Source organism: Dipteris shenzhenensis, chromosome 23, assembly GCF_047967505.1.
Source record: "Dipteris shenzhenensis isolate YYH24624 ecotype China chromosome 23, Dip_SZ_1.0, whole genome shotgun sequence".
NCBI classification, from domain to species: domain Eukaryota; kingdom Viridiplantae; phylum Streptophyta; class Polypodiopsida; order Gleicheniales; family Dipteridaceae; genus Dipteris; species Dipteris shenzhenensis.
Window position 1 is genome coordinate 49,716,496 of NC_141618.1, and position 21,713 is coordinate 49,738,208.

Genomic DNA, 21,713 nt, shown 5'->3' on the forward strand with positions numbered 1-21,713 from the left:
TACATGATCTCATTATCTATAATGGTCTTGACAGATGGTCCGCTTCAGGTGGTTTCACATGCTTTCCACATGGGGGGGGCCCCAGTGTTGTTGACTACATCATGGGATGCCCTGTCTTCACATCTCGCATTACTGACTTCACTGTAGCACCTCTACCCCCCAGGGGCTGATCATACATACCTTTTCTTTCGCATCTCCACCTCCCTTCGCACAGCACCTTCCACCCTACTCAGTGCTTACTTTACCTACCACGATATGCGCTTTGATCGGGATCACTCACCTTCTTACTCTGGCCATCTGTACATACTTCTCGCTTATATTGACTTCATACCCCTTTTAGAGGATCGTGTTGCCCTTGTCACTTGCTCACTACACAAGGCTGCCATTCACGCCACCCGCTCCACCCGCCCACCACCCCGTGGAACCGTACCCTGTAATAGTTTCTCCACACCACCCGCTCCACCCGCCCACCACCCCGTGGAACCGTACCCTGTAATAGTTGGTACAATGATGAGTGTAAGTCCTTACGCCGTCAACTCAGATTCGAAACCAAAAACAGTCTTCCGAGCGCACCAGATACGCTACATGAATACCGTAGACTGGTACGGAGGAAGAAACTAGACCTCGTTCGTCGAAACGAGGAGCTACTGAACATTTTGTTTAGTAACAACTCTAAGGACTTCTGGCGGAGATTTCTAGGACGGTCCCCTCCGCCACTCACTGGCACCCAGATCTGGTTTGATTATGCACGCATACTTTATGACATCCCAAATCAACCAGTCCCTAGCCTCACACATGCCTCGTCCCACATCTTGCACCCTCTTCACTAGAGGAGGGGTAAAGGATGATGTAATGAAACTTAATAATGGCCGAGCGAAGGATCATGAGGGACTATGCACTGAGTTCATTGCATATGGGATTAACCTCCTAGTCCCGATCTTAGCTAAGCCTTTTAATGAAGCGGTTTGTTTGGGATTTCCACACTTGGACCAGTAACACTATCTCACCCATCCACAAGGCAGGGGATCCCATGAGCTTGGAGAACTACAGGACCATTATGATTGGACATGTCATGGCCAAGATTTATGCAACAGTACTTGACTCTGAGGTTAGCAAACTTGCAGAGAGTCGAGGACTTAGAGCAGTAGGACTGGCCGGATTCCGACGTGATCATGGAACCATGGACCACATTCTGACGCTCAAATGTATCATCGAGGAGGCGAGGTCACGGAAGCAGAGGGTTTATTGTTGCTCTGTGGATTTTCGCAAGGCATTTGACACGGTCCCGAGAGCCCGCCTCATACGGCGCCTACAGGACTTGGGTTATGACCAGGAGATCATTTGGGCTGTCACGGCACTTTACAAGAGAGCTTCTGGCAGAGTTCGGAAAAACGAGGAGGAGCTATTGAACATTTTGTTTAGTAACAACTCTAAGGACTTTTGACGGAGATTTCTAGAAGGACGGTCCCCTCCGCCACTCATTGACACCTAGATTTGGTTTGATTATGCACGCACACTTTATGACATCCCAAATCAGCCACTCACACATGCCTCGTCCCACATCCTGCACCCTCTTCACTAGAGGAGGGGTAAAGGATGCTGTAATGAAACTTCATAATGGCCGAGCGAAGGATCATGAGGGACTATGCACTGAGTTCATTGCGTATGGGATTAACCTCCTAGCCCCGATCTTAGCAAAGCTTTTTAAGGAAGCGGTTTGTTTGGGATTTCCATGACTAGACATGTCATGTCCAAGATTTATGCATCAATACTTGACTACGAGGCTAGCAGACTTGCAGAGTGTTAAGGACTCAAAGCAGCAGGACAGGCCGGATTGCGGCGTGATCATGGAACCATGGACCACATTCTGACGCTCAGATGTATCATCGAGGAGGCGAGGTCACGGAAGTAGAGGGTTTATTGTTGCTTTGTGGATTTTCGCAAGGCATTTGACACGGTCCCGAGAGCCCGCCTCATATGACGCCTACAGGACTTGGGTTATGACCAGGAGATCATTTGGGCTGTCATGGCACTTTATGAGAGAGTTTCTGGCAGAGTTCGGGTAGGATCCGGGTGGACAGACGAGATCATGAGTACCATCGGGGTCAAACAAGGGTGTCCTTTGTGGCCTACCTTGTTTGGTCTCTACATTGACGAGCTTGAGACAGTGATGCATACACAGGGGGGTGTAGGTTGCTCTTTTGCGGGCACGTTGATCCAGATTTGGCTCTATGCAGATGATGTGGCTCTCTTGTCTTCCTTAGCAGAGGGGCTTCAAAGACACCTAGACGCACTACAGTCCTTTTGTGAGTCTCATGATTTGAAGGTTCAACCTGGGTAAAACCAAGGTCATGATCTTCAATACATCTCGAGCCATCATGCGTCAGGAGCAGTTCACATTTGCGGGGTCATCTGTTGAGATAGTTTCATCATACACTTATCTTGGGGTTATCCTCTCCGGACTGAGCTTCACTATAGACCCGCGATGCAGGCACGCTTGAGTAGAGGGTATGCCTCATTGGCCAGGCTAGAGAGGCAGTGCTTCCGCTCACACTTTCAGGATCCACGCACCAAGGGGTTGCTTTTTGACTCCTTGGTTCGCCCAGCGGGGATGTACGGCAGTCCTTGTTGGGGGCCAGACTTGCCGGATACAGAGTGGGCCCGTGTGGAGCGGCTACAGGTTCTCATGCTATCACGGATGATTCGTGGTAAGTCATCCGTTCCTCACCAGATCATTCAAGCTGAGTTTGGGTCACTCCCTTTACAGCTAGATGCTGCATTTCAGGTCATCACATATCTGTACCGAGTTAGGGAATATGGGGATTATATCTCGGGGCGTAGCAGGCTACCATGGATAGCTCTATCCTCTTCTATGGCACTTGCAGCAAGAGGAGATGAGAGGTGCTGGTACGCACGTACAGAGAGATGGTTTGAGCGACTGGGGCTCCACATGGATAGACTACCTCCCTTCCAGTACAGCATGGATGCTCTGTTCTCTCCCCTCTTATCACACGAGGTCAACCAGGTTATCCGTGAGGATCTACTACAGCTACACACTTTTCGGACGTGGTTGGAACCGAGTGAACTCCCAGTAAAGCTTAGCTTCTACAGAGATGACTTCTGACATATCACAGCGGAGGGTTTCATTGACCCACAAGGATACACATAGATTCACCTACCCCACTCGATGAGGATCTCTCTTGGGCAGTTCCGGGTCTCTTTACACAGACTTCGCATCGAGAGGGGCAGAGCAGAGCGACTACCCAGGGAGCGGCGCATATGCACACTATGTGACATACATGAGGTTGAGACAGAGGAGCATTTCATCTTCAGGTGTCCTGTGTACTATGAGATCCAACGACGTTTCCACTGCCTCTTCAGAGATAGTTATGGGATTTTAGCCCATTTCCTCTCCTACCCAGACCAGCGGTGTTTGGCAGGTTTCATTCATGAGGCACTTAGACACCGTGAGAGGATACTCCGAGCACGGAGACAGGAGCAGACTTCTTCCTCGGTTGATCCCTCTCAGAGCTCTTTCACGGAGTTCTTTCAACTAGATCACATGGACCCCAACGAGACGGGGCCTTGACATGACCGTGACCCGGAGCCCGTGACCCGATAACTCAGACAGAGGGTCGACACACAGATCACACTTGGAGACATCCCCTCCTTGTTTAGAGTTGGAGCCTAACCGACGGGGGTCACAATAGCCTTGGTTAGACGCAAAGCTACGACCAGGAGACGTGCCAGGACCGCACCTCTGAGTTCGCGACAGCACTCTATTGCCGACTTCATGCCTCGACTGCCTCATCCATCCTGATATCTTGCTGTTGTTGGGGATGATGATGATATTGATGATGATGCTAAGATTGATATATAGTCGACCATTGACATGACTATGTTGTATGTAGGACTTAGTACTGCCATTCTCCATTTTTTGCATTTTTTGCATTTTGCATTTTGCAGTGGCATGGACGCTCGTTTAGTAGCTCCACTACCACAGCTCGTTGTATCAGGATTTTCACAGTCTCATAGACCCATCGGTCTTCCGAAGACTTTAATAAACTTTCTTTCTTTCTTTCTTTCTTTCTCCTTCAGTGCTAGACTTTGTCACGGCTGAGTTTTCCCTTCACCTCCGGAGTACCGACAGAAACTTAGTACGAAGACCTTTGTATAAATGGATGCTCAAGTATGTTTATACTATGGTCAACAACCACTGTTGGGCAGTAATGACGTCAGTGGAGATGTCACAGTAGCTAGTTCCTGCTATGGGTGATGGAGTTTATGGTTTCAGCCTTATGAGTGACTATCATGAGATTGAAACTGCACTATGTTGTGTTTTTAGAGGATGAATTTGGGCATGTTCCTAGATTCATCTAGACATATGCTTTTTGGCTTTATCCCACAAGAAGTTGGGGCTTTTAGCTGAATTCTCTGTGAAGGTACTGAACATCCTTGGCCTTGATCTTTTGCAGCCTCTGGGTGGTGCCTTAAAGTTGGGAAGTGGCAAAGATTGTGTATTGGGTAGGGTTTGGGGATGTTACCAAGGTTTGGTGTAGGCTGATTAGTTACATAGTGGTGAAATAATTGATTAACAATTATCAATTCTTTAATCAAGAAGACAAGTGAGACAAGAGGCTAGTAGAATAATTGAAGACAAGCTATCTTATGAGGCTTGTTGTGCATTACGTATTAATAATTAAACACTAGAGAGTGCAGAGCATCTCTTCTTTCCTATCATGGTTGATCTTAGGGTTTGGTTATTAACGAGAACTAATGAGCAAAGATAATATAAAGTTTGAGCCAGAGAAGAAGTTCGAGGGTTGGACAATATTGAATTGAAAGAACAGAAAAGACGCTAAAATGGTCTGGAAGGGGGTTTGGCTAAGTAAGGGGGGCAAAAAAAAATGATGTAACAGGTCCAGGCTAGTCAAGTCTTTGGTTCTGGTCTTCCTTCCTCATGGTTAAAAGTAGTAGCTTTAGGGGCACAAGCCCAGGTTCCATACATGGTAACTAAGCATAGGACAAGAAACATAGGAGGAGCAGCTATGAGGTAATATTTTGTTGCCTTTATGTTCAGTTTTGTGGCATTCTTGAGTGTGGGGATTGTTAGAAACATGGTGAGAGAGAGAGAGAGAGAGAGAGAGAGAGAGAGGCTAGGGAGTTAAGAAGTGATACACAAATGAAGACATAATGAGGGCTTTCATTCATTCATCAAGTATTGTCACATGCACCCCTGCACTTGGGTGCAAAGTGACACACTAGCTACATCGACAAGTGCGTAATAGTTCCCTAATAGGAGGTTTTGTTGTCTGCTGTGACCCCTTTGTGAGCCCTTGTCGAGGGACAGTTAGGCACAAGCTACGTAAGTTAGTCTCTCAGCCTTAGGTCAAGTCGGAAGATTAGTCCTTGCTTACTAGTACCCACTTGAGAACCGTAGGGTAGTGTTTCCGTCTTAGGTTTAGGGATAGTTTTAGGTCCAGCCTAGGATAGGAGCCCTTTTGGGCCTTCTCAGGGCTGGAACAAGTGAAGAGAATGGCAGGGGAAGGGCTGCCTTTATAAGGCTGCCATTTATGGGGCCTAGGGCTGCTTTTATGGGGCCAAGGGACCAGCCAACCAGCCCCAAAAGCCCTATAAATAGGGGGCCTCCAGGCCCTCTTTCCTGATTCAGCCCCCCCCCCCCCCCCCCCCCCCCTTCAGCCTCCTACCGCCCCTCCTCAACAGCCTGACACTCACCCCCCGATACCAGCCTCAGCCTTTGGCATCAATTCAGCCCTTTGGGAAGGTGTTCCCATAGCGCATCAGGGGGGGAGTTGGGACAGGGAATGGAGTAAGGTTTGGGGTTTGTTTCAGCGGCTCTTTTCAGTTCTCTCTTACAGTTTTACACAGCTCATTCTCAGCTCTTTATTTCAGTCATCTCTCAGCTCTCTTATAGGATGTATCACTCCTAGCTTTCACTCTCTCATTCACGCAGTAACCCTGCATTCTGGTGGACAGCACAAGCCTCTCCCTTGCCTTGTAGAAGCGTCATACATCGTTAGTGTGGACAGCATCAAGGTCTCGGTATTGGTCGGCGTCGCCTCTCAAGTCTTTGGGTCTGCTCTATGTGTGCACAGTGAGTTCTTCAGAAGCACGTTCTGTGCTCTTTCGAAGAGTGTTCTTTGTATTTCTCAGTTCTACAAGTATAAAGCAAATTCTCCCGTGATTGGGGGAGGGGGCCCTTAGTAGACCACACAGCAAAGTCGACCAAACTCAATTTCAGTAGACCAAAACTCTGAACGCACCTGACTGAACCTGAGTCACCCTCCTTCTCGCAAGGGCACAATCCTCTAGTCGTGGAAGTCGATTCCCTAGAGCTTCTGAATCAGGGTCATCCTTCAGCAAGGTCCCTGCCTTCAGGCTCCCACACCTGTGAGCCTCCTACTTGGGCTTTGATACAATGTTAAAAAAGACCCAACAGAGGGTACACACAGCGGAAGACTTATAGTAATGCCCAGGAGCTAGTGTGGTGTGGGGTGTGGAATCACAAACTTCTTTACTTAATGTGCATCACATAGATGTGCAGAGTCATCAATAGACAATGAACCAGCCAGATAGAGAAACCACCAAAATATATTTCCGTCCAAAACTATGGACACAATAAGATCCAGAGTCTCACCAATGGTGTGGTCCTCTGATCTTAGCACAAGGTCCTTCTCCTATCAGCCAGTTATCTCTAGACTTGAGCCCGCGTGCTCCACTTCAAGCTTATGTGGACTCTCTGTCCTTTGACCTCAGCTCCTTGCTGCCCTAGAAGACAGCCAAAGTCTCAGCCTCACACTTGAGCTAAGTCTGCAGCAACACTAGTACTCCTTCAGCTTCTGGATGTAGGCCCCAAGGGTGGTGCTCTGCTGCTCCTTTCTGCTCTGCTGGAAGCTGCACTGCTGAATGAATTATGCCCCTCCAAAGGGCTCTCTTTATATAGGCATCTAGGGCCCCTTTCAGTAGCCAACTGGCCTGCCCTAACATGGCCGACCAGTCTGCCATAGAACCGATCCCACAGGCCCCTATTTATTGGGCTGTGGGCACTTCTCTAGGGCTGTGTGCTCCCTGCCTTTAAGTGGGGGCCCAGCCCCCCTTGCTTTGTGTGCCAGCCCCCTCCCACTCCCCTCTATGCATGGGGCTGTGGGCTGGCCTATGTGGCCGATCAGTTTCCTGGCCCTATATAAGGGCAGGGTACTGCCCACTGCAGCCCCTCCCTTCCCTGCAACACTTGTGCTGCTGCCAGGCCCTCTTGCAGGCCCTTTAACCTGCTCATAGCCTTTCTCATCCTAGGCGCTTCTGCTGCTCCAGATCTGCCCTCTTGCAGGCCCGCTCCATCACTTGGATGCCCCGCCATCTGCACTGTAATTCGCGCCATCTGTTGCAGTCTTCTTCTCTTGTGAGGTGCTGCCCATGTGGCAGCCCCTCTCCCTCTCTCTTTTTCTCTTGGGCACATCCTGCCCTAGGTCTCCCTCCCCCACGCTCTCCTCATATGGGGGCTTACAGATGGGGAGGTGACCTTTCCAACACATGCACGGACTTGTTAACGGGATATGTGAATTATAAGGGACCTAAAGAAATCAATCCGACAAATGTTGCACTTGAACCAAAGGGAAGAACCTCAATATTCTATTCAAATAAAAAATGAAGAATCCTCAAGGAAGAGTTCGGCATATATGATGGTGTAGTGGGATGAGTCTAGGGGTTCCTTAAGCTCCATCAATTCCATCTTAAGAAAGCATGCCTTATTCAAAAGCCCTGGCAGGTGTGCTTATAAAGAGAGCCTTTGTAGTGATTTGACCCCAGTCATAAAAGTAGCAAGGTCTTTTCGTAGTTGCATGAGTCAATTAGACAGTAAAGGAGGCTATAGCTGTTCGACCACAAATCTCGTGTCTTTATTGGCTGCAAAAATAGTCAGTGATTTGTGTATGTTTAGACTTGCTGAGCATTGTCCGGCTAGTATGATTGATAGATTTGTCACCCATGTTACAAAGATATTATCATATGTGAGAGTACTCAAGAGGAGGATGGATATGCTGAAGGTTCAAGAGGAGTCAAAGTGATGATAGTACATGTGGTATCCCTTTTTTTGTTTGTTTGGGGTGTGAGATGAGGTCAGAAGGGAGCCTGAAGCCTCATTAAGTTGGGGCAAGAGTTTCCTTCGATCCGTATGTCAGAAAATAGGATGGACCTGAGGCCCACCTTCTGTGCACAAAATATCGCCCACTATGTTCAGATGTCAGAGTATCTGCTTGATGATTTATGGTTCTTGAAGACGTCTGAGGTTGAATGTGGAATGGAATGGATGGATTCTTAGATTCAGTCTTCTGAATGAGTCTTCCAAGTGATAGCTAGAAGGTACTCGCTCTCAAACAACTTTTCTGGCTATTAATCTGGTGGAGGATACGTACAAGGTGATACTCTCTGACGACTGTTGCCAGATGATAGTCTTCCAAAGAAAAGAAGAGAAGTTATTGGAATGCTCTTTCATCAACCTGTCTGTCAAGCCCGATGATGCAGGACTTGTAATAAATATTTGAGTGGGAGTAGCTTATCCTGCGAGACTTCCGATGTGGGAAATCAGTCACATGCATGTACAAAATGCATTTTCAGCTTCCTTCTGCATTCATGGGATGGAGTGAATATCCATGGAAGCTGTTATTGTTGGCTTGTGACAGTCAGTTTCTGCAAGGATGCATCATTGGAGGAGAGGTATATTCGATTGTAGAAATTTCTCCAAGAATTAGCCTGATGGTGGACGTAAGAGAAAGAAAGACCAGCATGCAGATTTTATACAGGATACACCCATAAACTTCCTGTTCTGTTTTTTTCATAATGTCTTCCTACATATATATTAGAACGAATGGTGTCTACACTTGTGCATTAGTAGCTCCAACAACAGTAGTGGATCTTCAAATATTAAAATTTGAAATGCCTACACTTATTAAGGTGCCTTTTGAACTCATTCACTGAAAATTTTGAATTTCAGATAACAGCCACTCATCAACTTGAAGCTGCCCTTAAAACTGTGGCTCTTTCGGCACGCGCATTATTACTGGCATCATTAAAGGAGTCTTCTCCCGTTCTTTACAACCATGCCAGCATTGAATGGCCTATTCAAAATTTTCCCACCGACTTCCTTACCAGCTGCAGGGAGCTCTTGGACTTTGCAATGTTCCACACACTGTCAGGCCTGGATGCCAATGATCCTCCAAAGACCCTTGCAACATTGCAACTGTTCTGCTCGATCTTCTCAAGTGTAAGCCTTCAGATTTGATAAGCAAGGCTGACAATTATAAATTTTATGCTTCAGAGGTTTGAAATGATTGTGGTTTGTGCACTTGAAGAAATGGTTCGCTTTTGCAGCTGGGAAAACTTGGAACTGAAGATAATGGTGCAGGTTCTGTACTCTCCATTGACTGGTCTGAGTGGTTGGATGATTTTCTATCCCGCCTCTTCACTCTACTTTTACATCTTGAACCAAGTAACCAATCGTAGGTGGTTCTGTCTTATTTGCACCTGATTCCTGCAAGTAGCGACTTTTTGTTTTCCTGAAGATTTTACAAAATGATGTCTTTGAGAACTGTTTTGCTCACCTATTATGAAGCTTTGATCTGCTGATGTAATAATGACTGCATGCACAATGGTTGCTAGGCCATCTTCACACCAGGCTGTTTTGTTTGTTGTTTGACAGGGTAGAGGGTGTTGAAAATAAGGGGCTTTATCTTTCATCGAATTCATTCCTCATTCAGGGAGGCTCTTTTTATCTATCTACAGTTGAGCTATTGTTTGCAAGATTGACAAAGCCCCTGTTTGGCCAGGTACTCCTGTCATATTTGCTACTTGTTGAATTTTGCTTTCTATGTTTAAATCTTCATTGCAGCATGGCAACTGTTAAAAGCCTGATTAGATATTTGTATGTGCTAGATGCAATACTTGCATATGTTTAGCTGCGTGAGATGGTTAGTGAATGTCTATGTGACACGTGGCAAGACTACAAGAGATAGACCAATGGAATGGTGCCATGTGGCGATCATCCCCTTCATCCATGATGGATGTATGTGGGGCACCCCATGATGTGGCCCCTTAAAAAATTATAACCCTTGTCTATGCCATAACATCATGAATGTCCATCCTATCCTAGGTCATAAGGCCTACCTACCACTCTTTAGGAGCTTTTAATTAATCCTAATAAAAATTATTACCAAGGGTGATTTAGTGAGCTAAGTCCATAGTTCACTAAGTCCATAGTTCACTAAGTCCATAGTTCATCATTTTTCCAACATCCCAGCCCTGTTTTGGACTCCATGTAAGGCTGATGTGACCTCTGCTGCTGCCAAAAGACCTCGAGCTGTGGTGAATGGCTGGTACACTCTAATCTGTGCAGGGCCCGATACATGGATTAGAACCAATATGCTAATTGGATGGTAGAGACCACCCATGTCCCTTAATGAGGCCTCAAAATTGGTCGTATGCCCTACAGATCCAGCCCATCTGTAACTACTTTGAGCTTGTGACACGATCTGCAGTAGATGTGTGACACACCACTATTTATGATCACCTTGTCGTCGTCCTCCTCCTCATCAAAGACTTGATATAGACAGCATCGTGTGCGAGAGTCAGGATTTTGGATTCTATGTATTCGGATGTGGGGCTCACAAAGCTGATTATGGATATCTGGCGCAGCCAAAACTATACTGCCAGGAACAGCCTCCTAGGCATCGCCTTGACTCTTCAGCTCACTATCAATTTCTTATCATTGGACAGCGTCAGAGAGGAGACACCTTTAGGAGAAGGCTGTGAGGTGCAGAATGATCGCCCTTCAGAGAGAGGGGGAGAAGCACCCTGGAGATCTTTGGATTCTTGACATGCTCACGGCAGCACGCCAGGAGTAGTAGCATCTCCTTGACCAGAGATTGGAGTATTGTTACCATGCTCGGGAGGCCTTTTGGGTGCAAACAGGAGGAAGATGCAACAAGCATGGCTTCTTAATCATGGGCCAAATACATGGCAGAGAGGGCTTCAGACAGCTTCAAGATCCCCATGGTGTTTCTTCAGACCGAATATCAGGCAGATTGCTATAGATCTTTATTCCCCGTTCTTTTCAGTCAAGGCATCCACCCCAGTTAGACACAGAATTCAATGCAGAGTTTGGGAGCATATGCCCAGCCTAGTTAGAGCAAAGATGAGGACACAGTTGGATTCCCCTTTTACTGCAGAGTTTGGGAGCATATGCCCAGCCTAGTTAGAGCAAAGATGAGGACACAGTTGGATTCCCCTTTTACTATTTAGGAGTTCTAGATGGCACTCCACTTCTTGCCTTAGGGCAAGTGTGTAGCTGATGATCACATCATGCCTTCTTTCTTACACATTGGGACATTTTAGGGGATTGCATCATTTTAGTCTTCCAAGAGATTTGGGACAGCATTGTCAGGCCCCCCCTTCTTAGAGGGACTCATCCCTCATCTCTCAGTGGAGGCCCATCATTGTACTTTGCACTGCCTACAAAATCTAGCCAAGGCAATAAGCTTTAGACTTCAGCCACGCTTATGGACCACATATGTGCCCCACTCAGAGTGGTTTTGTATAGGGTAGGAGCATTTTCGATAATATTTTGTCATCTTGGCAAGCAATTGAATGGACCTCCTTTAGGGACCTCCGTTACTTTAGAGCTGCCTTGCAGGATTTTTGTCTTGCAACTGGGGTAAGTATCAATTGGCACAAATCTATTGGATTTTGGGTCAATGATGAATACAAACCAAAACGGGGAGTTGAGCTTGGCTTTAGATGGATAGAGAGGGGTACCATTGTCAGATACTAGGTTGTTAGGTAGGCATGGACATCGGCCCCTTGTTCCAACCTTAGAGAATGCTGGGAGGAAGCTACTTTGTGAGAGCTTTACTAACTTGGACTTAGTCTCCACAGCCCCTGTGGTGAATCATGTACTTTGAGCTTCTTCTTGGTACATTACTTCATGCTGGTGCTTCTCACGTTCTTGCATTGAGCAGCTTAGCATGCTGGTACAGAATGTCATCTGGTCCGGAATAGATGCCACACACAACACATGGGCAAGATTGGCTTGGAGCGCTCTCATCTTGCCCTTGCATGAGGGTGGCCTTAATATCGTTGATCATTACATCCAATGCAGAGTCTTATTAGGTAAGCTAGTTGTTAGAGGACGACTCCTAGGCAATGAGCCTTGGAGCGAATGGCCAATCTTTGCAGCAATGGTGTATCTACCCCATAATCCTCCCACCACCGTGCACTGGATATCTTGAACCTATCATTTTGTGCATCCTGCAAACCGAAGAGGCCTCTCTTTTGTCGATAGAAGGAAAGGTCTTCACGAACCCTCCTCCTATCATCTCCACTGGGTACAAGCCTCCTCAAGATATCCTCCCAACCCTGCACAACCTCTGCAAATGTCTCTTGTCCTTTACCTTGAAATTCTGGATCCACCACAAATGCAGCAGCCTCTAATGCAGAGTGATACTTTGTCCACCTGCCTGTCGCAAGACGAGATAGCTTCTGTCTCCTACCCCCATCCAAAGTCTGTAGAGACTCTAGAGATAGGATTCTCTCAAATCATCCTGTTTATCCCCTTGTACACCTTGCCAATGCAAGGCTCATCTCCATCAAGAAGCCTCAACGTAAGAATGATTGGCCGCACAACCTTCAACAATGCCTCAAAAGTGTCCCAAAAAGTGTCATCAAGAACTATGGACCTGCATTGAATACTTGCCACTGAGGTGCGCTCTCGCCATGCATCCCACTCCTCACAAACTACAAGCTGCCTCAAATGATTCTTCACTTCAAAAAGACGCTTTAGCATAATGAAATTATATGCAAAGTGTGTTTCTGAATACTTTAAGAGATCCTTTGGGGATCTCTGTCGAAATACAGCCAAAATGTAGTGGTGGGGAGTGATAAATGAAACAATGTGATTGCCCATTTCAATAAAAGGCTCCACCCACTGCATCTTACCAATATCTTTGAGGAGATTGTTGAGCCCATGTGACTCAGGTAGCAGGGACAACAGGGACAGCAAAGGAGGAAGGCAGCAGGCTTAGCAAACGAGCCAAAAAACAGTCGCAGCAGCTTATCTAACTGCCGCCGTCACCGTCGCACAGGAGGACACAAGCCAAAACGCCCGGAACGGGCGTTCCGCCCTACGTTCCGGCACATTTCGGAACGTTTCGCCCGTTCCGAGCACGCCTGCAGCTCCGGACCGGCGTTCCAACGTTCCAGGAAGGCGGAACGCCGTTCCGCGGTAACTATGATCCATGGCGTCTTTGGCTTTACATTGGATGCCCTCTCCAACACCTTCCATTGGACCTAGGAAAATGGGAGTGGACTGTTGCGATTGCTCCCTACACGACACTTCTTCGAATACATAGTCATGAATGCTAGACGAGGCACCTTGAAGACCACTTGGTGATCTATGGCTTGGCTCACATAGTCCGGCCTCCGGCCCACCATATGTCTTTTATGGGAGATCAAGTTTAGACAGGGGTTTCTTGTTGCTAGGGGAGCCCTCAGCTTGTGGTCTCGATGCAGTGCTACCCTCCTTGCATAGACATCAAACTCCTCCATAGACTCGGCTTGGGAGGTGATTGCCAGGGTCATTGAATGGGAGATTTGGAGCTTTAAGTGATGAAAATGGAGAGAGAGAGAGCAGGGAGCAAGAGAGCGTAAGCTGAACGTCGAATATGCAATAGAATAGAGTGAAGCAATACAAAGGGGGGATAAGGTTTTGTCTAAGTGACAAACCTTATCCTTCCCTAACCGTAGTTAGTGAACTAACCATGGTTAGGGGGGAAAAACCTCTAAATGAGGGAAAAGTGCCCCAAATCCACTTATTGACTTTACATTGGTCACTGCCTAGAATTTATCAATAATTCTAACACCCCCCTGTAGAGCCAATGTCATGTACAAGGAAATGATCAATCTCCAAAAGGAGATAAGTTCAGGGCACTACGAAATGCCTCAAACTTCTCACGTGGAAGTGCTTTGGTGAAGATGTTTGCAACATTGTCATGTGTTGACACATAGATCATACTGATCTCTTTTGCATGCAACTTCTCTCTGACATAGTGATAGTGAACCTCAATGTGCTTCGTGCGGCATGAAACACAGGATTCTTTGCCATTGCTATAGCACTGTGACTATCAGTGAGAATCGGAGAAGGACCCTCCAATGAAAGATGAAGATCAGCAAGCAAACGACACAGCCAAACACATTCAACTGTCGCCATGAAAGCTGCCTTGTACTCAGCTTCACATGAGGAAGTAGCCACAGTAGATTGCTTCTTGCTCAGCCAAGAAATGCAAGCTTTGCCAAAAAAGAAACAATTACCACTTGTGGACTACCTAGTGTCATAGTCTCCAGCCCAATCTGAATCACTGGAAGCATGCATTTGCAAGTCACCCCCCCTGGGAAACATCAAGCCATAAGACTTTGTGCCTTGCAAGTAACGGAAGATGTGTTTTACAGCTTGCCAATGTGTTGTCGTTGGGCTGTGCATATTGTGGATGCTAAACGAAGAGAGAGAGAGAGTGTGCAGTACAGGACGAGTCGAAGAAGAAGTCACGTCAACTTAGATTGATAGATAAGATTCCTAAACACAAGTACAAAGTACTTGTATCTAGGCCTAGGACTAAGTGTCCTAGGTGTCACATAGGACTAAGTGTCCTATGTGGCATAGAAGGCACTAACACAATAAGTGCCTACACTTATGCCTACAAGGCACATACCATGGCCTATAGGGCATCACTAGAACCACCAAAAGATGGCCTACAAACCCCCCTCCATGGGATGGGCTGAAGTACTCTGGAAACGTCTCAGAATACGTGGTAGTTTCTGGTCATGGTGGCACATGTTCATCCAAAAGGATATAGCCACCTATGAATGTACAAGGAATGTCAGATCATGTAACAAAGGGAACCAAGTGTAAAGCCTGTCGGAAGACTTCGAACTTGGGACGAGGAAGTGCCTTTGTAAACATATCTGCGATGTTGTCCTCTGTGGGAAGATAGGACAACTCTATGTCGCCTGCTGACAACTGCTCCCGAACATAATGATAGTGAACTTCAATATGCTTGGTACGCGCATGAAACACTGGGTTACGCTCACTGGCCAAAGCACTCTGGCTGTCAGTGTAGACAATAGTGGAGGATGTCTGGCAAATACCAAGATCTGTAAGTAATTGTCGAAGCCAAACACACTCTACTGTAGCGGTGAAGGCTGCCCTGTACTCAGCCTCACAACTAGACGTGGCAACTGTCGGTTGCTTCTTGCTGAGCCAAGAAATACATGAATTGCCAAGCAAAAAACAATTGCCAGTATGTGACACTCTGGTGTCGGAACATCCTGCCCAGTCACTATCCGTGTAAGCATGCATGGTAAGTGAACCCTGATCACCATAGAAGAGGGCTAAATCCTGAGTGCCTCTGAGATATCTGAAGACTCTCTTTACTGCCTGCCAATGCTGTGAACTGGGCATGTGCATGAATCTGCTGAGCTGAGATACTGCATACTGCAAGTCAGGTCTGGTGTGACATAAATAAATAAGGCATCCAACAGCCTGCTGATAAAGAGTGATATCACATGGTGGGCTCCCATCATGAGCTGAGAATTTGAAGCCAGGGTCCACTGGAGTAGAGATTGGCTTGCAATCCTCAAACTGAAAACGATCAAGGAGCTGTCCAATATACTTGGACTGAGACATCATGATACCCCCCTCAACATGAGCAAACTGAATGCCCAAATAATAATGGAGCTGTCCCATGTCTGACATGTCAAAAATCTGCTGCAAATCAGCCTTGAAAGCTGCAATTTGCTGAGTATCTGGGCCCGTGATAAGCATATCATCCACATATAAAATCAGCACTAAAAAATCAGATCCACTCCCACGGAAATAAAGAGTGGGTTCTGTGGGACTATTCTGAAAACCAAGGGATAGTAAGTGTGCATGAATTTTGGCATACCATGCCCTGGGTGCCTGCTTCAAACCATAAAGGGCTTTTCTAAGCCGGCATACCTTATTTTCAGAATTAACAACCTCAAAACCAGGAGGTTGTGTGATATAGACTTCTTCCTGCAGATCCCCATGAAGAAAGGCAGTCTTGATGTCAAGTTGGTGCACTTGCCAATGATGATGGGCTGCAATGGCAATGACACATCGAATGGTAGTAATCCCGGATGTGGGAGCAAACGTCTCCTCAAAGTCAATGCCTTGTTGCTGGGCATACCCTTTTGCAACAAGACGAGCTTTGTATCGATCTATGCTGCCATCAGATTTCCTTTTTAATTTGTAGATCCATCGCGTTCCAATGGCATGCTTGACAGGTGGGAGATCTACTAATTCCCAAGTGTCATTTTTGGCAATAGATTGTAACTCAGCTTTCATTGCATCCATCCACTCTTTGCTGTCAAAAGCATCTTTAGGGCACAAAGGCTCTTCATTGCAAGCTGTAGCAAGGAGTGCAAACTCAAGAAAGTGACCATGCTGTCTATTCCCTGATCTTGTCCGGGCAGCAAAAGGCTGATCTTGTTTGCTGTCCCTCAATGTATCAAGAAGCCATCTGGGAACTTGTCTTTGCTGTCTATTAACAGCTCTTTCTTCAATGACTGCATCATGAGTAATGGGATCATTTTGTGCTGGAAGAGAAACCTGCAAATCAGCATGAGGTTGAGGCTGATTATTGCTTTGTAGAGGGCCTGCAGGAGGTGCATGTTGCTGCTCAAAATCCTCTTCAGATGATGGTAGAGGTAACCAAGATTCAAAGGCATCAAACATGTCAATATCTGGCTTTGCTTTGCAGTCCACAAGAGGAGAAGCTGAATGTTCAGCAAAGATCACATCTCTACTGACAATAATCTTCCCAGTATTTGATTGATATAACCGATACTCTCTGCTTTGCTGGCTGTAACCAATGAATATGCATTTGATTGCCTTGTCATCAAGCTTATGTCTCAGCTGAGATGGTACATGAACATATATGCAAGAGACCCAAGAACTTTCATGTGTGAAAGTGAAGGCTTCCTGCCTTTCCATGCTTCATAAGGTGTAATAGTCTCTAATGCCCGTGTAGGTGATCTATTCAGCACATAGTTGGCACACATTACTGCATCAAGCCAAAATTTATTGGGCAAAGACTTGGCCTTAAGGATGCATCTAGCCATCTCCATTGTGGACCTGTTTTTCCTTTCAGAAACAGGATTCTGCTAAGGAGTGTAAGGAGTAGTGCATGAGTGAATAATGCCCCGTGAGGAAAGAAATGCATCAAACTCCTTTGACATATACTCACCCCCCCTATTTGTGTTGAGGGTGACAAGCTTGCATCCTGATTCATTCTCAACCATATTCAGCCATCTTTGAAAGCATAAGAAAACTTCAGATTTGGCCTTTAAAGGATATACCCAGCAATACCTTGTGAAATCATCAATGAGAGTCATGAAATACTTGTATCCTCCAATGGCATTTGTCCTCATTGGGCCACAGACATCACTTTGTACTAGCTGCAATTTCCTTTGTGAGAGTTTTGGACAATTCTTTTGAAAAGTAAATCGATGCATCTTACCCAAAAGACAACCCTCACACACATGTTTAGAAACTGTGTGAGTCTGAGGTACATCATTTGCCATCTGCTGTGAATGCAGCTTTGCAAGAGCTCTATAATTGAGATAGCCCATTCTCTCATGCCAAAGATGAGTTTCAGCAAGCTATGAATCTGAAATAGCCAATGCTTCGGTAGAAAGTGCAGCTGCATGATGATCAAGGTGATAAAGTCCTTTTTGCAAAGTGCCAGTAAGAACTATGGCATTGTCATCACGAAGATCATATACTAGGCATCTGTAGCCATAAAAAATGACTCTGAAACCTGAAGTAGCAATTGCTGAAATTGAAATCAAGTTGACTTCAATTCCAGGCACAAAAAGAACATTTGTCAGAGTGACAGGATGGCTGGAAATGGATGTGAGCTGTACATCTCCAACTCCTTTTACAGCATATGAAGCATTATTGGCACATGTAACAGTCCCCCCTCGAGGTGCATCAGCTAAAGAATGAAACAACTGTCTGCAAGATGTGACATGCTTGGAAGCACCACTATCAAAGTACTAGGACTGAGCATCATTAGCAGTAAAAAGTGCATCAGCTTTGGAGGGATCAAATGAGCAATGGACAGCCCATGTACGGATGGCTCTGCTCAACTGTACGGACGACTGATAGAAGTGTCCGTACGATTGTACAGTAGAGTTGTACAGATAGTTGAAGCAGGTTGTACAGCGCAAGACCACCGTACGTCTGTACGATTGTATGGCCAAGAGAAGCAGGTGGTATGACGCAGATACCTATATGTCTGTACGATTGTACGGCTAGAAGACAACGCACATATGACGCTGTACTGTTGTGTACGGCTGCTCATTGGAGCAGTTTACGGATGGCGATAGCGCTACTCCGCAATATGGACGACGGCACTTGTACGGACGGGAGCAGATTGGCGCTAGGTGTACGGATGATTGCATTGTACGGAACAGCCAACTATGGCTATGCAGAATGATTCGCAGGTAGGTAGCTTCTCACGCTTGAGCTGAAGCTTGTGGGTGTGGGTGAGAGCAGGTCCGGGAGCTTTAGTTGCTCTGATACCAAATGATGAAAATGAAGAAAGAGAGAGTAGGGAGCAAGAGAGCGTAAGCTGAAAGTCGAATATGCAATAGAATAGAGTGAAGCAATACAAAGGGGGGATAAGGTTTTGTCTAAGTGACAAACCTTATCCTTCACTAACCGTAGTTAGTGAACTAACTGTGGTTAGGGGGAAAAACCTCTAAATGAGGGAAAAGTGCCCCTAACCCACTTATTGACTTTACATTGGTCACTGCTTAGAATTTATCAATAATTCTAACATCAAGATGGGACCCAAGCCTTTGCCTTCCAGTCACTCGCGGTGATCAGGCAAGATATCATGCATACCCTCATGGCCACTTGGAGCAGAGTCCAGGGTTCTTCACATGCAACAGTGGCCATGAGAATGGCATTTCATTAGAGAGTGGGATCAAGGTTTATTCTTCACACTCACAGCCACAAGGCCTTCATGGCATGCCCACTCTCCAAGCTTGACTTTATGTCTAGTTGATGTATTTTGAGGATTTTCATAGGATTTTATTGTGACTTCACGTATTTTGGTCATTCTTAATAAAAGTTCTTTTTCTAGAACCCCCCCCCCCCCCCCCCCTTCCCGGCCCCGGGTGGAAAAATAAGAAAATTTCAAAATGTAAATAACCCACATTACACAGGAATTGGATGACGTACATTAAGCGGGTTTAAATGTAACAGAAAGTAAGTTAAGAGGCTTTTGTCTTTTATTCTGTGATTGTTCATTCATGTGTGGTCTGCAGGCTGCTTTTGTTGAATCTGATAATTCCTAGTAAGTGTCGAATGCTTTGCTGAATCTGATAATTCCTAGTAGGTAAGTGTCAAATGCTTTTCCTGAATCTGATAATTCCTAGTAGGTAAGTGACAAATGCTTTGCAGGTATCTGTTTCCTAGAGGAAGTCACCATAATCTTGTGAAAGTTCTTTCAAATGTAGGATTACAGAGTGCATTCTAGGGAAGGTGTATTGCTCACCTGCTGCTAGCGTATTGCAATACATATTCTTCCCAAAGATTAAATGTCCTGTCTCTCTATTCATATTTTCAAATAACAAGGTCCCTTCTGGATACACCTGAGTCTTGTGGGACAGATATTTGTACGTGTATGCATATTCTCTTTTACTCCCCTGATTATGTCTTACCATGACGTCAGTTGTGTAGATATTCTTGTCACTATGATGAACCTAACCATTCTTTTCTACTCGGAACAATATGCACTTTATGTTGCGTTTCTTTACCCCTTACCCTTAATGGATACAATGACAACATCTGACATTCTGTGAATGGGGATATGCGTAAGCTACAAAATCTATAGCTGCAGAGGGTCTGAATTTATAACTGGCTATCAGGTCCTGCTTATAAAGATTGCATTTCGGGAGAAGAGAGGACATTGGTGGATGATTTTACTGAACTCTACTTTGATGCGTTTTGACCTTGCAGGCTTTAAAAAAGGTTGGAAAGTTCCTCCACAACCATACTCTTCCTGGTGCTGTTGCGGAAGTGGGATTGCTGTGCTCTGCAGTAGTGTATGCATGCCCCCAAGAGGCAATCCCTCAATTAATGGGACCTCTAATAAGCTCAGTGCTGTCGTCTCTTGACGATTGTCCTCGCAGAGGCTCTTGTGGAAATAGCAATGTGAGTGTTGTTTATGGTTTTCAATCTTATGAGTGACTATCGTGAGATTGAAACTGCACTATGTTGTGTTTTAAGAGGATGAGTTTGGGAATGTTCTTGGATTCATCTAGGTATATAGCAATGTGAGTGTTGTTTATGACCTACTTCTACATAAAGTCCTGTTTGGGCTGTTCTTGATGCCTATTTTCAACAGTCTTACATACTGATTTTTGGCAGCCAACGGTTTCATCAGCATTAGAGACATCTATTGTATATCAGCTGGATGTTCTGTCAATGGGTCTCATGCATGGTGGAGAGTCAGTCCTTCAATGCAAGGATCTACTAAAGAAAGTCATTGCAGCTAGTTTTGATGCATCATCTTCCAAGGTACATTTCCCCCTTTAATGTTCCTTCTTGTGGCTCAGAAGCCAGAGCACATGTTTATATTTTGACCTCAAACGCAATGGTTGAACGTTGCCTGGTCGAGTTATTTACTTAGTCTTAACTTATTTTTGCCATATTCTGGTGTCCACTCGATTCTTTATTAAAGGAGGTCCTTATGATAGATCTGCATCACATGGGTACAATGGGCAAAGTGGCAGTCATCAAAATGAACTCTTTGGAGTGCTTCGTGCATGTGATCTCTTGTCTAGTTTGTGTTGATATTACACCACATTCCAAGAGAAAATCTTCAATTCTGAGGAGACCCACTGCATATGCATGAAGTCAAGGTTGGCCTGTTGCATTCTGCTAACTGTAAGGTTTGCTCATACCAATACTTATGGCTAAAGGTAGCTGTAAAGGATGATGGGAGTTGCTAAATATGAAGACAATGGGGCTAGAGATTATTTGGTCCCATTTGCAAACGGATGAAAGGATGGGCTAAAAATATTTTGGTATGCTAAACTCATAAATAGGATTGGGGATTTGGGCCACCCGATTATCTTCTCGTCTAATATTGCACAGCATAAAATCTGCAAGTTTTGACTTCACAAATACAAAAATACAAATGTTAAATATAAAATTAGTTGGAAATGGATAGGTCACGTCCCCGTTGTAAGCCCCCATATGAGGAGAGCATTTGGGGGGTGAACCTGGGTTTTGAGAGATGGCCATGTGGGCAGCATCATGGCTACCGTGAGGCCAGTGATCAGACAAAGAAAAGGGTCCACAAGGGGCTGCCACATGGACAGCGGCAAGGCTGTTATGTGGGCAGTACTTCTGGGAACATACCTGGAGTCAAGGTGGCTGCATCAAATGAAGCTGATGGACAGTGCAGATGGCGATGCAATTGTGGAATGGATCTGGTCTGGCACAGTCAGATTTGGAGCAGCACAGCAAGGCGGAATATCCCGGGTGACAAGGCGCCTGCATGGAGGGACTATGGGCAGGTGCACGGCCTGCAACAGGGCCCTGGTAGATGGCA

At 45.8% G+C, this 21,713-nt stretch overlaps 1 protein-coding gene and 1 pseudogene across 1 annotated transcript in view; one reads left to right on the top strand and one right to left on the bottom strand.

The window, feature by feature from the left end:
• Positions 1 to 21,713, top strand: part of PA200 (proteasome activating protein 200) — a 178,368-nt gene that overhangs the window by 79,912 nt on the left and 76,743 nt on the right. The window contains exons 11-15 of the mRNA XM_087395003.1: positions 9,011 to 9,280; positions 9,388 to 9,515; positions 9,716 to 9,842; positions 20,114 to 20,308; positions 20,525 to 20,674. Coding sequence (XP_087251129.1) covers positions 9,011 to 9,280; positions 9,388 to 9,515; positions 9,716 to 9,842; positions 20,114 to 20,308; positions 20,525 to 20,674 — 870 coding nt within the window. The remainder of the gene's footprint in view (positions 1 to 9,010; positions 9,281 to 9,387; positions 9,516 to 9,715; positions 9,843 to 20,113; positions 20,309 to 20,524; positions 20,675 to 21,713) is intronic.
• On the bottom strand, positions 12,193 to 13,306 carry LOC147887490 (uncharacterized; annotated as a pseudogene).